Genomic DNA, 17,465 nt, shown 5'->3' with positions numbered 1-17,465 from the left:
TTAATTAATAATTAAATTTTAAATTATTATCATTATTATTATTAGTATAATATTAAAGTAAGCTTCGTACAGCCTGGTCTAATAATATGAATCCACCGCCACCGTTTCCGTCTTTCTTTAGTCGCCACCTGCAGCTTTCTTCACCACCGCGGGATTCCTTCCCCCTTGTCTTCCTTTCCGCTACCGCTTTTACTCTCTAATCCTCTATTTATCGAATTCTTGACCCAAGATCTTGAATTCCTCCCCCCTTAATTCCAGATTCGAGGTGCGCTGAGATCTTTTTGGGTTCTCTTTACCGTAGAAAGATCGCTTCTTGGGATCTAGATTTCGTTCAATCGTTTCATTTTGGTGCTTTTTTTAGCGTTTTCCATGCGTTTTCTAGGGTTTCTGAAGTAATAATATGATGGATTCGTCGTCTTTGAGCCAACCGGAGTTCGATTATTTGTTCAAGTTGTTGCTAATCGGGGATTCGGGGGTGGGGAAGAGCAGCCTCCTGCTGAGATTCACCTCGGACTCCTTCGACGATCTCTCCCCCACGATTGGTGAGATTTCAGATCCTTCCATTTGTTTCTTCGAGCTTTTCCAGTAATGCAATGCGTTTTATTAAGGAGCTCGATAATTTTTGTGCATACATCTAGAAATGAGAAAAATTTGAAGCTACTGGATTGAACTTATAATGTGTTGTTGCTACTGAATGGTCTGTTTGTATACGTGCGGCTTATAATTATGAAAATCATGTGATCAATGAGTTATTATTGTAATTCTTGAGGGTGTGAGAGCTATAAAGAATAATTGAAGAAACAATCACAGAGTACTACTGCTTCTAAGTGTAAGCATTTGATATTATATGTGTGTACGAATTGGAAAAGTGAGATTTGCAGCTATATAGTTGAATTGATGCTGTATTGTTGTTTGCTAGTGGTTTGTGTATTTATTGATCAATGGTAATAGAAAAATGTGCAATAACTGAGTTTTTGTTGTAATACTTGGACATATGAGACTGAGAGTTGCAAATGATGTCCGGTGGCTAAAATCATAGCAGAGGTTGCAGTGCAAAGCTTTTAAGTATATGAATTTGATAATATTTTTACATCTAAATTGGAAAATGAAATGATCAGGTGCTACTGTGGTAGAATTGATATTGTGTTATGGTTTGTAAATGCTCTGTTTTATTTATTTATGGAGGATGATTAAGATAATGATGAAAATTTTACTAGTTTTTGTTGTAATACTTGAGGGTGTTAGAGTTGCCAAGAACCAAGAACAAAGAACAATTTGTAGTTAGAATTGGTAGCAATGATCATAGAAAAAACATGTTCATTTGGTAGATATTTTGGGAATAATGATCTTAAGTTGTTCGTAATGAGGACATCATAAAAAATCTTCATCTTGTCTTTTTATTGTGGTTGATACCAACATGGTTAGCTGTAATCCTTCTAATGTCAATCAGTATTTCCAACAAATTATCTTTTCTGATATTTGATTTGCTTCCTGTAGATTATGTGGCTCAGTTGGACTATTCAGAACTGAATGTATTCTTGCATTAGATTTTCTTCATAGTAAAAATTTATTCTGAAAGAATTTTCATTAAGACTGGAGTTCAATAACATGCTAGCGTCGCAAGTTTTTCACAATTTTGTTTGTTTTATCAATTACTTTGATCAAATGCTTCATTTTTTTTGTTTCAGGTGTGGATTTCAAGGTAAAAATGGTTACAATTGGAGGCAAAAAGCTGAAGCTTGCAATCTGGGACACTGGTAACGATTTAGCTCGTTTTATCTTATGAGATGCCACTTTGGTTTCTTTTTTGGTCATATACTCATTTCATTTGCTTCTGTTGATTTATTCTAACTCCTGAGGTGTTAAATTTGACTTAATCCCCTGACCATTGCTATTCATGCCTGAAAATTAACCCTATGAAGAGGATGCATTATTTTTGTGATGCTATTGCCAAAAGTTGAATTTTCTGAGCTGTTACATTCACCCTATCCTAAAGAGTACAGGAACCAACAATAAGAAGCTTTGTGAGGACATAAAGAATGACCATGAAATGAATAGAGAGTGAAATTTGATTAAAATCCCACAATGAACTGGTAACCTTTTTCTGAAGTGTGAGAAAGAAGGTTATTTTTTTGGCGTATGAGAATAGCAATATTAGCATGGATGGTATGGAAATGTAATTCACTATTGAAACAACTATTTGGAGTTCCAAAAGCTCATAAAGCTTGTTATTTGCAAATGGAGAAGTTACTTTTATTCATGGGAGAATAAGAGGTTGATCTTGTAATTAAGTACATCCATCTACTAATACACCAGCCATTCTGGTATGATGGTAGCACTATGTACTTGTATATTACCATTTAAAACAATTAAAAATATTTTTGTATTTCCTTCCTCTCTTACTCTTTATGCGCAACTGCAGTTTTCATGACAATCTGTTTGTTAACAAATGCTATGCAGCAGACATGCATTTATTTTCATGAGTTAATAGTATCATGAGCAATTCTGGTATGTAGCAAGTTGACCAGGCATAGTATGTTTTCAATGGATTTAGAGTTATACACAACCAATCAGATCCCAATAGAACTTTAAATTGGTAAAATCTTTGCTCTGGATGACCTTTCCTCTTTGTCTTATTGCTTGACCTTTACAGATTGCTTAAACCACAAAATGAACAAGGATTTTTTGCCTTTAAACCAACTCGTCTTTGAGGAATAATGGCAGCTCCTCTTTTCTTTGAGCTGCTTTATGACCTGTAACAATTTATAGGGTGTTATTGTCAAGTTCAGATTGTTTGTGGATATATTTCAGACCTTGGTGGGTCGTATTTGGATCCACGAGGTCAATTTGATGTAAATAGGACATCAGGTTAAAGTTGAGTTTAAATGCTTGTTGCATGGCATTTTATGTTGGTGTCATTAGATCTGGTAATTCATAAGGTAGAGTGCAAACAATTAATGAAGCAACAAGAAGCTAACAAGTGATTGTGACCTCAAAAATGAACAAAAGCAGGATGCACTCCAAGCTTCTAGCACCAGCCTAGCTCCTGAAAGTCTATCAGCCTAGCCCCTTGGCATGTCCTAACCTATTTCTACATTGTTTTATCCCTTGTAATTGCAAGGAAAATTCTATTTCAATAGATGAGAAGTCTTTTGATTAATTCTTGTGATTTGCAGTGGATCCTTCTATCTTATTTTATTCGATAAGTTATACATGCATACATGCGCACGTATATTTTGAGATTCTAAGAAGGCATTCTATGATGTAATGAATGATCTATGACTTTTGAATGGAAATTAGTGATAACAGAAAAAGCATCTGTATCATGCAGCTGGACAAGAAAGGTTCAGAACTTTAACCAGCTCATATTACAGAGGAGCACAAGGGATCATCATGGGTATGCAATTATGCATTACTCTTTTCTATACTGTTGAATTTGAATTTGATACCTTTTCATTTTATTAGATTCTAATATCATTCATTGATGAAGAGAAAATTTGGATGTTAGTTTTTCATATGCGCTGCAACTACTCTACTATTTCTTGTGTTCTAGTCAGCAATCTTGGTTTTTCCTTCTACAATCCTTCAGTTCTATTGCCTAAGCTCAATGAACCGGGTGATCTATATACATCATTGTAGCCAATATTGTGCCTGAAAAGTACGTGTACTATTATCTTTGACACCTAAAGACTGAAAAGAATGCGGATATGGCTGCACGGTCATGGCTACAATTTGGCAACCTCCAAATTCTAGAACACCATGTAGGATCATTATCTCTGTGGAATATAATGATGCCCTAAAATGTAAATAAACTGATACATAATAAAAAAATTCCTTGTTATGTAATTATATTTACCAATTTACAAGTGATGAATTGACAAATTGTTATTAAGGATAATTTGAATATTTATGTTGATAAAATATGTTAAAATGAACTATAACAATAGGCTTTGTGGAGGATTATCTGTGGACACCACTCTAGGATTAACTGTTCAGATCCTGGTTCAGGTGTCAGATCAAATCCATTAAGTGCTACGAAGCATGGAGCAAATACTGTGGCGAACCTTCAGCAAAAATAGGACAGAATCTGGCTATAATAGAAAATATTAAGTAAATAAATATAAATATATCTGTGTAAAAAAAAAAAGCATCCATGATGCATGATAGGTGACCTTAATAACATAGTCTATACCTTATGATAACATTAGTACTACAATTACTGAAATTAAAATATCCATCATGATCCACAACTAAAAGGTTCATATTCGTCAAAGAGAGCCTTTTACCATCATACCTAAGTCTATCCAGGAATTATCTGGATATGAAAAGATACTTAAGTATTGACACATAAACAAACTTTGTCCAATGCATATCAGTGTGCCACACATATCAGATATGGCCTTGGCATGCAACAAGTATTTATGCATCTAGATTGAACCTGTCAAAATATCCAGCTATTATCTAATATTTGGAATGCAGTATTTTGCTGCTTCAGGTATGTAATCATAATCTAAGCTAGATAGTTGCGAGCACTATGAATTAGGGAAAGATGCCATGAATTTTTGTTTGAGATGATGCAAGAATCAAATAAGTAAATGAAAGAATTATAGATTTTTTTAAAGGCGAGGATTATAGATTCATTATCTGGAATTCTTTCAGAAAAATTATCATGTATACTTTAACACCCTTTCTTGCATAAAACAACAAAACTATGCATGGAACAAAAGTTAAAGGAGAAAATGACTTGTACATGCAAATACTAAGTAAACATTTTTGTAGGAGAAAATGACTAAATGGTGTATTTACCCCTCTATTACCTGTTCCTCTTTGTTGACCTTGAGTAACTAACCTAGTAAGCATATGCCTTGGAGAGATACTGTAATTCAAAAAATAGTCCATCTACTAAAAGAACTAACATTAGATAATTATATGTATCACCTCTTCTTGGCAATTTATTAGTGTGACACCTAACCAACCAGAAATCAGATCAGCACCATGTAAGATTCACACATGCAAGCTAAGAGGACACTGCAAAGCTGAAACTGTAATCATGTATGCTGTAAACAGCTTCAAATATTCCTTGGATTGAGAAAGAGTTACTAGATCTATTCAGCATCACTAATGACTCTTATCTAATAATATCTGGATATTGCAGCAGAATTTAGTTCTCAGATTATTCAGGTTGCCTTGCTGGTACGACTATGTTATCTGATCTTTATATCTTCCTCTTAGCCATTTATCTTCAGGTAAACTCAATATCTTTCCGATAAACTCAGATGACAAATGAAATTAAAGGTAAAAAAGAAGGAACTGAGAACAACTTAGGAGAAGAGGATACGATAGGATTAGGAAGAGAGGACCAGAAAGCAGAAAGAGAACAAGGAGGTAACATTGAACAAGTGGAAAGAAGGATAATATACGGGCTGGTTCTATTCTTGCTGCTCTTTTGTCCTACGGCTCCGGTGTAAGGGAGGCATAAGGAGAAAAGGACCGTAGTAAGAACTTATATTTGTAAACCTAGCTGGCCCTAGCTTAATGTTTTCTACTCTCACAAGACTGTATTAGGTTTGGTCCATAGCCTAAATATGCTATATGGCCACTATTTTCATTGTGTGCATCTCCCAGTACATTGAATTAAACTCCTACTTCTTGAACCAGGAATCTAGGGACCATCTGAATTGCTTAGTCACTCATCTGAGTGGACAATCTTTCAGCTTTTACTTAATAGCTAATATATCTCTTCAACCAAGACTATATATCTTCTTTGCGCAGATCTACACTATTGTTTCTTTATAAATGTCATGACATCCGCATAGCTCAATATTAGCATAGACAGTATGGTGAAAATGTTTTGCTGATAATTAATTTTTTTTCTCGGTAATTTATGACAGTTTATGATGTAACACGAAGGGAAACGTTCACCAACCTTGCTGATGTATGGGCTAAGGAAATAGACCTTTACTCAACTAATCAAGATTGCATCAAAATGCTTGTTGGTAACAAGGTTGATAAGGTAATGTACATGTATCTAGTTAGATCTTTATTTTTAATGTGCAATTTTGTATAATGCAATAAACCAGTCATTTAATTTCTATTTTGATATTATGTATCATGTTCTTAACCTTGGCATCATCTGTTGTATCTTTAGCTTTTTTTCCATATATTGATAATACATGTTTAATTAAAAGAGGGATGGAAATTTTTATGCTTTTTTATGTTTCCAGGAAAGTGAGAGAGTTGTCACAAAGAAGGAGGGCATTGACTTTGCTAGGGAATATGGATGTCTGTTTTTAGAATGTAGTGCAAAAACACGAGTCAATGTGGAACAATGCTTTGAAGAGCTTGTCTTAAAGGTATGAAAATTCCAATACATCTGATGTTTCATATGTTGGGAGGTCTATTGTCTATTGATTCTGAGATCTGGGTTATATTATCAACACGAAGTATCTGTTTCCAAGTCAGCTGAAAGATTGTGCTGCAATTGTTAGTTATGCAAATGTCTGGAAAGCCAGTTTTACTTTATGTGAACCCAGACCCTTTGATTTAGCTTAGATATATATATTTAGTGAAAGTAAAAATAGATTTATGCAAAGGTCTTGCATAACTTTTGAGGAACCTTTTGAAGAGAAGTCTTCTACATGGGATGATGATTTTATTTTTGCAATTTTTAAGCGGCATTATTGTAGGATTTCCCATTATTATGTGGTATACCTTTTCTTCTTTACCATAAAATGGCATTTAGCAGAGGTTTTTTAACAAGTGCCATTGAGTTGTCAGCCTATTCTAGTTTTGTAGTACATTATCTCTATGCTTTGCTGGAGGTTTAAGTCTTGGGCATCCTATATACCCATGCTAAATTCCAAGGGAGTATTTTCTGCCAGCTAGATTTCCAGATGCTTGAACTGTTTGTTGGTTTGCTCTGTTAGTAATTTTTTTCTTTCACTTTTTTTGGCAATGTTTTAGACAAAAGGTATTCCAGATCTATCTTATACCAGGCTATCCTCTTCCTTGCTTTTGAGATTTTTCTTCTAGAGTTTTAGAGGAAGCACTGACCACTTAATGAGGAAAGAGAAAAGCATTAGAAGTAAGAATAGATGGATGTTGAAATTGCATATTCTATATACATGTTATCACAATAAGCTACTGGAGGTCTATTAAAAATATGAGTAATAATTGTTTACATCAATGGTACAGATCTTAGATACACCAAGCCTCTTGGCTGAGGGTTCGGCAGGTGTGAAGAACAACATTTTTAAGCAGAAGCCACCACAAGCTGATGCTTCTACTAGCAGCTGTTGTTGACTGTTCTCCTTTACCCAAGATCTTACGCTTCAGATTTCTTGTGACAGCATACCCGCTGATGGCGATACAGATGGTGATTGGTGGTGATTTTATCTTTACATTGTTCATGTGCGGTACTGTGAAATTAAATGCATGGTTCCAATATACAGTTATATTTTACAATGAATATTATCTTTTGTGTTATCACGATTTCTTTCTGGTTATAGGGTAGTTCTCATAAAGATGATGAAATGTAAATTAGTTTATCAGAGCTGAAATTTTGCTCTGTGAAACAGTGTGATGCCCTATCAGTATCCAACTTTGATTGTGTTGGGGTGAAGTGGTGATATATTGGATAATCTTCAGCAGGATGTTCTCCTGGATAGATAGTCTTTAATCAGTTCTTTTGTCAAATAAATACCCATGCCCAATACAAGTTTTTATGAGAATTATCATGGGACTCAAAATAGTGTATTGTTTGCAAATTTGATAGAAAAACATTGGACCTTGGGGAAAAAAGGTATGAGAGTGCAAATTAAATAGTTCTCAAGTTTTATTTCCCCCAGCTAATGATCAAGTCTTTTAATTTCTTCACCCATTTTGCAGGTGTCCAGAGATAGTTTTCATTACAATCTCTCCTCCACCTCCTTAGATGTTTTCGAGACTTCTGAGATGTTTCAGCTTGATAGATTGAATTTGAGTTTGTATTGTGACATCCAATCAACCAGAGTAGAGTGGGTGAGAAAGGAAATATAAGACTCATGATACATAAATAACCACACTTCATAATAAACTAATCAGCACGTAAACTAATTATTATGCATAAGAGGGTCACCCACATGTGGGCTTGTGCTGACAATGCAATTTGAGCAAAAATGTGGTTTTGTGAGAATTAAGGGTGAACTGTATGCTTTTCCTCAAAAAGATGAATTGTATATTTTGAACCAATTTTACTTATTATTTACTATTGACAGTTATTTACTTGTGGCTGGAGTGAGTGCAAATGTAAACACACCTCTCTTCCATCCTAATTTTAGCGCTACTTTTTATCTTAAGAAAGAGGATATGATTCTGATTTTTCATGTACAATCATGTCAAGTTTGTGAATAGTTTTCCCCCTCATTGTTGAATAAAAAACAGTGGATTCTGACTTACCGGCTATAAAGCTTTGGAGGAGGTATTGTCCATTTCTAATGGTCTATGGCCAGAACATTGCTTCTGAAGTCTGTCGTGGTGGCATTTAGTCATGGTGGTTTGTCATCCTTGCCTGAAGCTGAGCAAATATATTGGTTTTGGATACAAGTCCTGGCATTTTTGAAAGGAGAATGGTGGGTGCAGTATTGTCGACACTGGGTTTCGAGTTTGGAGGAGATTTTCTCTCACAGCTTGAACTCAACCAGACTAACGTTCTCTGATATTGGTTTGGAGATGTTTTGGCATTTTCAGATGCAAATTATGATGGTGTTGCTTGAGAAGTGGAGTTAAGTTTGTTTCATACGGTGACTATCCCTTATAACAACCTGAATCCACAGGACGATTTGGCCTTGGCTAACTGCCAGCCATGCTGAAATTTCTGCTTTGAGGGAAGCGTCGAGCCTGTGAAACTCTGGATCAAAATTTGAGGGAAAGAAACTGCCATGCACTCTCCAATTGTATTCTTTGCAGCTGACATGATGAGACTGTGAGTGACCTCTCTTGCTGTTTCTCCAGAGCAATCTAGGAAAAAATTTTGTTTCCTTTCTTTTTTTGAGAGAACTAACAGTCTTTTGTAAAGATAATTAAAAAGGACAAACAGTGTGGTGGATTGGACGACTTTTTGCATTGCCAGTCATGCCAGGCAAGTTTTACTCCTGCTCCTCAATTTTGCAATCTTTTGTATTCCAACTCCATGGTTGCATCTTCATCAGGGCTATAAAATTTTGCCGTCTCAATGAAAGGAGAAAAAAGAAGAAGAAGAAGAAAGGAAATACAGAAGGATTCAAGAGCTGCTGATACACCGAAAAGTGCAACTCTCTCGTTCCAGCGCTCAGAATTTTCGGTCATATTGAAATTTCCTTTATGCGACTCTCATTTAGAAGGCGTCTGAGCTTTCACTTCTGTCTCTACTGGGATTATGGCCATCCACCAACCCATGTAAACCACAGTTTACCAGTCTCTTAGGAAACGTTGCACAACCACCACCTAAGCAGATGAAATGATCATAAATGAAGAGGCACAAGAAAGGATCTTGGCTCTCAAGAAGAAAGGAGGAGAAGAGAGAGCAGAGAGGGAAATGGAAAAGAAAAGGTGGTGAGAAATGCCGTGCAGAACTGCCGGGCCGGGCCGCAGCCCATCAGTCCCTAGCCCAACTCTTTTTCAGCAAATGTGCATCAGAGAACTGCATTAGGATTCTTGGCTTGTGAAGAACTCGGCAAGCGTCTCGCAATCTGGCTATCAATCGGTTTTCCTCGGCCATCCACCTCAAACATGAGCCCCACCTCACAACCTCTTGACTGCAAAAATGGCAGGATTCATTGCTTATGCTAAGCTTGGCCCACAAAGTTAGACATGTTAAAAGAGGAGACTGTGAGGTCCATCTCTTGGGCAAGAATCAAGTAGAAAGCATAAAAACACAAACAATATCAAGTTGGAGATATCTCACGTCAGGTAAATGTTTGCATTTTAAATTGAGCTAGTCCCTGCTAGCTGGTTGTTGGGACCAGTTGGAACATCATAGAGAACTAGTCTCCGTCAGAGTTTTTTATTTTCGGTTTAAGAGATGCTACATTTTCCTCTTTTTATCCATAAGTTTGAATTTTTTACCATTATGTTACGAAGAGGCCTTTTTTTCACTTCTATAAGTATGATAATACTCCGGAAAAATTGGATGACTCTTCCTTCTCTTCTTTCTCACAATTATACTTTCTTTCTCTTACAAGTTAATACAGATATTGATGGTGCTGTACTTTGGGGATGCAGTCTAAGATGTAGAAAATATGTGGACTTTGTATTCTAGAAAAAATAATTTCCACAAAACTGCCTATATAGTGTAGGAAAATAATTATCTCTAAGAGACTACCTTAAGTGATAAATTTAACCTTATTTATTTCTATTTTTTGCTGAACTTTTCTTGAATTTTATATGTGAAGTCTCCAACAGTGTCGTCAGGCCAACTGCCGAGGCTAGTTCAAACATGAAAGAGAACAAGTCTTGTCATGCTGAGTGCCGGTACTAGTTTATACATGTAAGAGCACAAGCCTTTGTCTAGATATGATTTATTAATGGCTATCAGTTTTGTTGGTTGGTATGCTCATTGATTTTTTTTACATATATACTCTTTAAAATATATAAAATTATATAAATGTCCCCATAAAATTTTTATTTACACGTATACTCTCATAAAATATTTATTTTACATCCATACCCTTCTTTTATATATATATATATACACACACACACATGTAAATAGCAATTTTGCAAGAGTATTTATACAATTACACATAGGAGGGTATACACTTAAAAAAATAAATAAAAAATGATCAAAATTCAGTAACAATAATTGAGTTGTTCTTAATAAAAAAGTGACAAAAAAAATAATATTATCATGTCACATGATCTTATGTTAATATCAACTATTATAGAATGAATTATGTTGCTTTTACGAAATTCTCGCCTTCGCTTAAAAAAAACAACTACTCAACATTGACAAATCCCTAAAAATATTTTACTAATTTCAGCATCTATATTTAATTTAAATTTAATATGCTTTAATTTTTAAAAATAATAAAAAATATATCGATGTCATAGATTCGATAATGATAATTATTTTAAAATTAAATAGAAAATAGCATTACCAAAATATTCATCTAATATTCCAACTTGATCGAGTCATGATCTTAAAAAAAATTGATAATGTAGCTCAATCTTAAAATTGATAAATCACTGAAAAAAATATTATTTTGATTCTATATGACTATTATTCTTTTTTTTTATTTTTTTGACAGATTAGAAATTATTTTCTTAATTTGTTATTATAATATTGTGAAAAGATATACCTGGATATTTAGAGCTCCATCCAATATATATATATATAAATATATAGATAGATAGATAGATAGATATAGATATATATTGTAGTTGGACTGATCCACTGCTAAGGGTGCAAATGGGTCGGGTCGGGTAGGGTCCTGAGGGATCCCGACCCGATCCGATTTTTTGTTCGAATTCTAATTTTAGACTCAGATCCAACCCGGTTGAAGATCGGGTCGGGTCGGATCGGGTCCATGCCTATAATTTTTGATCCAACAGGTCATTCGGGTCGGGTCTAGTCCGGTCCGGGTCGGGTCTGAGTCCGGTTCGGATCCGAGTCTGGGTTCAGATCAGATGTTACCACTTTCTTTGTGCTTTTGGAAAGAATTTGGGCAAATCTAATTTGGTCATATTAATTATGAGGTGCTGGGTGATCCATGACTTGAAAGACTTGCAATGGACCTCCGAGAAAGATGACCCATGACTTCTAACTCAGTCAGTCTGCAAGCCAAATTTCATATCACACTATTTTTTATCTATATGATTGATTGGACGGAACTTGGTGTCTCCCTGCTTCCCCCCTAAGAAACCCATGTCTCCTTCCCGTCTGCCTTGAAATCCCGCCATAAATTCACTTAAAAACGACCAATAGTACCACCACCCACACACAAAAAAAAGAAGAGACTCTCTTGCTTGTTATCACAAAGCAAACTCATTTCTCTGAGCTTTTGCTGGCTTTTAGGTGGTTTTGTGCAGCCTTTATCCTGATTTTGTTTCTCTTTTTCTGTTTCCATTACCACCAACTCAGTGCTGTTAAAGCCACCTACTTAGCATCATTTCTGGTCCTTAGACAAGCCACCTTCTTTCCAACTCAAACCAGCAGTCCTCTCTCTCTCTCTCTTCTGGGCCCAAGAGATTCTGAAGCAGAGCACAGCCGTGTGGAGCTCCTGTCTTCTTCTTCTTCTTCTCCTGGCACAAGAACATATCTAGATAGCTCCCATTCACTAAAGAAACCATCATGGGTCTGCTTCTCTGGCTTTCTTGCTGCTGTGCCTGTCCCATTTGCAGGTCGGTCACGGGTCTACGCGGGTCGGATCGGGTCACGGGTCGACCCGACCCATTTACAGCCTTGTCCACCGCTGAGTGAATCTAATCCGATCAATAATCAACTTGACTTTTATAAAATAGTATTGTAAATTTGTAATACTATTTCCTCCACGTTGACTTGACTCCTGTTCGCCCTTTCTGAGGAGGAGACGAGAAGGAAAGCCAAAGCCCTCTTCCTTGTTTGCCGTGTCTGATCAGAGCAAGGAGGAAACCGAGGTTGTGCAATGGCGAGCGCTTTCCTCTCTTCCATCCTATCAAAAACCAGCCAAGTATTGGGCTGTGTTCGCAGTTGGGCAGTCTCGCCGTCTTCATCATCGGATCCACGCAGCAGTGTCTTGGAAGATCTGAAGGAGCTGGAGAGAACATTGGAGAGGATCCGAGCAGTGCTCCATGACGCGGAGGAGAGGGAGATACGAGACAAATCCGTCAAGCTCTGGCTGAAGGAGCTTAAAGAAGTGGCTTATGAAGCAGACGACGTGCTGGACGAGTACCAGTACGAGGTACTGCGAGCCCAAGGGGAAAGCCGAACTTCCCGCAAGAGGAAGCGAGTGGAAGGGGACGATGAGGAACAGGTAAGTGGTCTCTTTCCACCATAGTGGTTTCAATTCCGGACGGCATGGGGGATAGAAACGTCTGAAAAAATAAGTATTTTAAAGTATTTAAATCATCTAAAATTCAGAGGATAAGGCTGATTTATTTTTTTTAAAAAATTAAATCCTTTTATAAATTTAAAACTCCAACAGGTTTCAATTCCGGACGGCATGGGGGATAGAATCAGAAAGATCAGGGAGAGGTTCGATAAGATCTCGCAGGATCGAGAAAACCTCCATTTAAGAGAGGAAGATGGAGAGCGACGAGTCCTCGAAGCTCCGTACCCAGCACCAACCAGCCACAAGGTGGATGAGTCGAGTATTTATGGAAGGGAACACGACAAGCAGGCGATAATTGACTTGCTGTTTTCAGAGGGTGTGGGACATGGTATCTCCGTCGTTCCGATTGTCGGCAAGGGAGGACTGGGAAAAACCACCATCGCTCAGCTGGTCTATAATGATCCCAAGGTAAAACAATATTTCAATCTAACCGGATGGGTTTGTGTATCTGATGATTTCGATGTTAAAAGGCTAACAAAGGACATCATTGAGTGTATTACTCAAAATTCATGTCATCTTGCACAACTAAGCACACTTCAAGATACTCTCGAGGAAAAGCTGAAGGGGAAGAGAGTGTTGCTCGTGCTCGACGACGTCTGGAATGATCAGCAAAGCCATTGGGAGAGAGTGTTGCTTCCCTTCATTGGTGCAGAAATAGTAAGAATTATTGTGACCTGTAGGAATGATTCGGTCGCTGAGATCATGCAGACAGTGCATCCTTATCATCCTCGCTGCTTGTCTCCAGAGCAATCTTGGGCATTATTCAGGCATTATGCATTCCATGGTCGAGAACCTGAAGAACAACCACGCTTGTTGAATATGGGTAAGCAGATTGTCGAGAAGTGTTCCGGCTTACCATTGGCTGTGAAGTCAATAGGAAGCCTTCTGAGATACACGACAGATGAAGATAGCTGGATGGATGTCATACAAAGTGACATATGGGAAGTCGACGAGAATAATAAGATTTTGCCAGCTCTTAGATTAAGCTATAGCCGCATGCCAGCACATCTAAAACCTTGTTTCGTTTATTGTTCCATGTTTCCCAAGGATTATGAGTTTGACAAAGGTGAATTAGTCCGATTGTGGATGGCGCAAGCTTACATCCAGACATGTGGAGGTAGAAGAAGAACGGAAGACATTGGCAGTGAATACTTCAATGACTTGCAAAGAAGATCGTTCTTTGATTCCTATTGGTCTAAGTTTAAGATGCATAATATGATACATGATCTAGCGAAATCTATTGCGGTAAATGAGTGCTGGGCAATTGTGGATAAGAAGCTGCCCAATCACCCTGATGAGGTTCGCCATTTATATGTGAAAGCTGATGAAAAGGAATTTGGGAAATCACTGTGCTCGTATAATCTTAGGGCTTTACGGACCCTGTTAATACAGCATCAGCTTAGATTTCCAATAGCAATCCAAGAATTAATCAAGTTTCTGTTGCTACTAAGATGTTTACGGACTCTAGAATTTTGTTGGGAAAGGGAAGATGAGATCCCAGATTTACTCGGTAACCTAAAGCACCTGCGCTACTTACGTATCACATCCAACAAAATTGAGAAGCTCCCTGAATCAATATGCCTCCTTTATCACCTACAAACATTGGTACTTGATTGCCCGCATCTTGCAAAGTTACCAGATGACTTAGGCAACCTTACCAACCTACGATACTTAAATATCACATCCAACAAAATTGAGAAGCTCCCTGAATCAATATGCCTCCTTTATCACCTACAGACATTGGTACTTGATTGCCGGAATCTTGCAGAGTTACCGGATGGCCTAGGCAACCTTACTAACCTTCACCACCTACAAATTGTGAACCGGGTAAATCTCTGCCTACCAGCTAGGATCGGAAAACTAGCAAATCTTCAGAACTTGCTTGGAAGTTATAAAGTGCAGGGTGGGATAGGAGGAGTGCTAAAGGACTTGGTGAATCTCCAAGGATTTCTCAGCATCTCAGGGCTCAGGAACTTGGTCAACATAGAGCATGTCAGGGATGCCGATCTTAAACATAAGCATAAACTTGAGAAGTTGTTTCTACATTGGAAAGCGGTCGACTGCAAAAATGATATGCGTCATAACAGATTGCTACATCTAGAATCTTTTCCAGAGAAAAATAAGGATGTCCCAGCAGATGAAAAAAGAGAGGAAGCCATGCTCAAGTATCTCCAACCTCATGCCAACCTTAAAGTTTTGTCTATAAAAGGGTATAGTGGTTCCAAGTTTCCAGAATGGGTGGGAAATCCTTTCTCCTTTGCATCACTTCAAGAAATCGATATAATCGGTTGTGAAAAAATAAGATCTCTTCCTCTATACATTCATGACTCTCTTGGAAATCTGGACGCACCCGTATCACCATCCATGCTTGAGAGGGTATACATTTCTGGTTGTCGGCAACTCACATCCATAGCAGGGCTGCATCATCTCCACTCGCTTAAAGATCTGAAGATATACAATTGTCCTCAACTCCAGCTCTTATCAGAGGAAGGACTGCCATCCAATCTTCAAGGTATGCATATTGAGGAGTGCCGACTGTTGACATCACTGTCGGGGATGCAAAACATTACTTCTCTTGGGGCATTAACTATAAGAAATTGTCCTCAACTCCAACTCTTATCAGAGGAAGGACTGCCATCCAATCTTCAAGGTCTGCATATTGAGGAGTGCCAGCAGTTGACATCACTGTCAGGGATGCAAAATCTTACTTCTCTTAAAAAATTAATTATAAAAAATTGTCCTAAACTTCATATCATGGCAGAAGATCTGCTCTCATTTGTGCCTTTTAGAGTGCAAATTATTAATTGCCCTGGATTGAGTAACTGGTGCCAAATACAAAGAATCAACTGCATTCAGGTACCCTCCATCCTAAATTTGAAGTGCTCCAATTGATCACTTGAAGACTTACACTATCGTACATTCTCAGATTGTTTGTTTTAAATCTTCTGTATGAAACTCATGCACCAACAGAGTTCTCTGATTCTTTTTTGCTTATGTACCAGGTCGCTTCAGGCAACAAGATGACTATATCGAACAAATGGGAGAACATAATGCATGGGTTTGAGCATCTTTGTTTCGGTAGTTCTTGGGAACTCTTTCTGCCAAGAGACTCCATACCCGTACTTAAAAAGCTGACCATATGGGGTTGCATAAAAATTCCACCACTACGGTGCCTGCCCAAGCTCACATCTCTTCGAAGCTTGGTTATAAAGGACTGTCCTGAAGTCCGAGTCTTGCAAGATGAATTGCTCCCATCCACGCTCGAGTCCTTGATGGTTGATAGTTGTGAGGACCTAACATTTTTGCGGTTGGCGCAGCAAAACCGACATGCATTTGAGGAGCTGCAGCTTGTGAATTGCCCCAAGATCATAGACGTGGAAGGGTTGAATTGCCTTTTTCTCACAAAAATCTTAAGAATAGAACGATGCCCTCGACTTCGGCTTCTACAAGATGAACTGCCTGAGCACATATCTCTTCGAAACTTAGTTATAAAGGACTATCCTGGAGTCCGAGTCTTGCAAGATAGACTGCTCCCAGCCACACTCAAGTCCTTGGTGGTTGATAGTTGTGAGGACCTAACATTTTTGCAGTTAGCGCAGCAGAACCGAGATGCATTTGAGGAGCTGCAACTTGTTAATTGCCCTAAGCTCGAATGGGTGGAATTGCTGAATTGCCTTTTCCTCGAAAAAAACTTCAGAATAAAGCGATGCCTGCTTCTGCAAGATGATCTACATGAGTGCATATCTCTTCGAAGCTTGGTCATAAAGAACTGTCCTGGAGTCCGAGTCTTGCATGATAGACTGCTCCCATCCACGCTTAAGTCCTTGGTGATTGATAGTTGTAAGGAGATAACATTTTTGCAGTTGGCACAGCAGAATCGACATGCATTTGAGGAGCTGCAGCTTGTTAATTGTCCTAAGCTCGAATGGGTGGAAGGGTTGAATTGCTTTTTCCTCATAAAAGTCTTAAGAATAGAACGATGCCCTCGACTCCAGCCTTCACAAGATGATTGGCATCCATATATTCCTCTATGTGCCGACGAGGGGCTCTTACCTATGCCTTTCAGAGTGCAAATTATTGATTGCCCTAGATTGAGTAACTGGTGCCAAATACAAAGAATCGACTGCATTCAGGTACCCTCCATCCTAAATTTGAAGTGCTCCAATTGAACACTTGAAGACTTACACTATCGTACATTCTCAGATTGTTTGTTTTAAATCTTCCGTATGAAACTCATGCACCAACAGAGTTCTCTGATTCTCTTTTGCTCATGTACCAGGTCATTTCAGGCAACAAGATGACTATGTCGAACACATGGGAGAAAATAATGCATTGGTTTGATAATTTGACATCCGTTAAGCATCTTTACTTCAGTAATTTTTGGAAACTCTTTTTGAAAGCAGACTCCATACCCGTATT

At 37.8% G+C, this 17,465-nt stretch overlaps 2 protein-coding genes across 2 annotated transcripts; both read left to right on the top strand.

Moving 5' to 3' along the window:
- The first annotated feature begins 88 nt into the window (after window positions 1-88).
- On the top strand, window positions 89-7,678 carry LOC120107585 (ras-related protein RABC1). The gene is made up of 7 exons (XM_039120913.1): window positions 89-265; window positions 383-542; window positions 1,689-1,757; window positions 3,332-3,397; window positions 5,892-6,013; window positions 6,225-6,353; window positions 7,195-7,678. Exons 2-7 carry the CDS (start codon window positions 401-403, stop codon window positions 7,300-7,302), a joined length of 636 nt encoding a protein of 211 aa, XP_038976841.1. The 5' UTR covers window positions 89-265; window positions 383-400; the 3' UTR covers window positions 7,303-7,678.
- A 4,824-nt stretch (window positions 7,679-12,502) lies between these two features.
- On the top strand, window positions 12,503-16,042 carry LOC120107584 (putative disease resistance protein RGA3). The gene is made up of 2 exons (XM_039120912.1): window positions 12,503-12,968; window positions 13,140-16,042. The coding sequence occupies exons 1-2, from the start codon at window positions 12,621-12,623 to the stop codon at window positions 15,936-15,938; spliced, it is 3,147 nt and encodes a 1,048-aa protein (XP_038976840.1). The 5' UTR covers window positions 12,503-12,620; the 3' UTR covers window positions 15,939-16,042.
- Window positions 16,043-17,465: the final 1,423 nt, after the last annotated feature.

Source organism: Phoenix dactylifera, unplaced genomic scaffold (genome assembly GCF_009389715.1).
Source record: "Phoenix dactylifera cultivar Barhee BC4 unplaced genomic scaffold, palm_55x_up_171113_PBpolish2nd_filt_p 000913F, whole genome shotgun sequence".
NCBI lineage: Eukaryota > Viridiplantae > Streptophyta > Magnoliopsida > Arecales > Arecaceae > Phoenix > Phoenix dactylifera.
The sequence above is the reverse complement of the archived record's forward strand: the minus strand, read 5'-3'. Positions and strand labels throughout refer to the sequence as shown.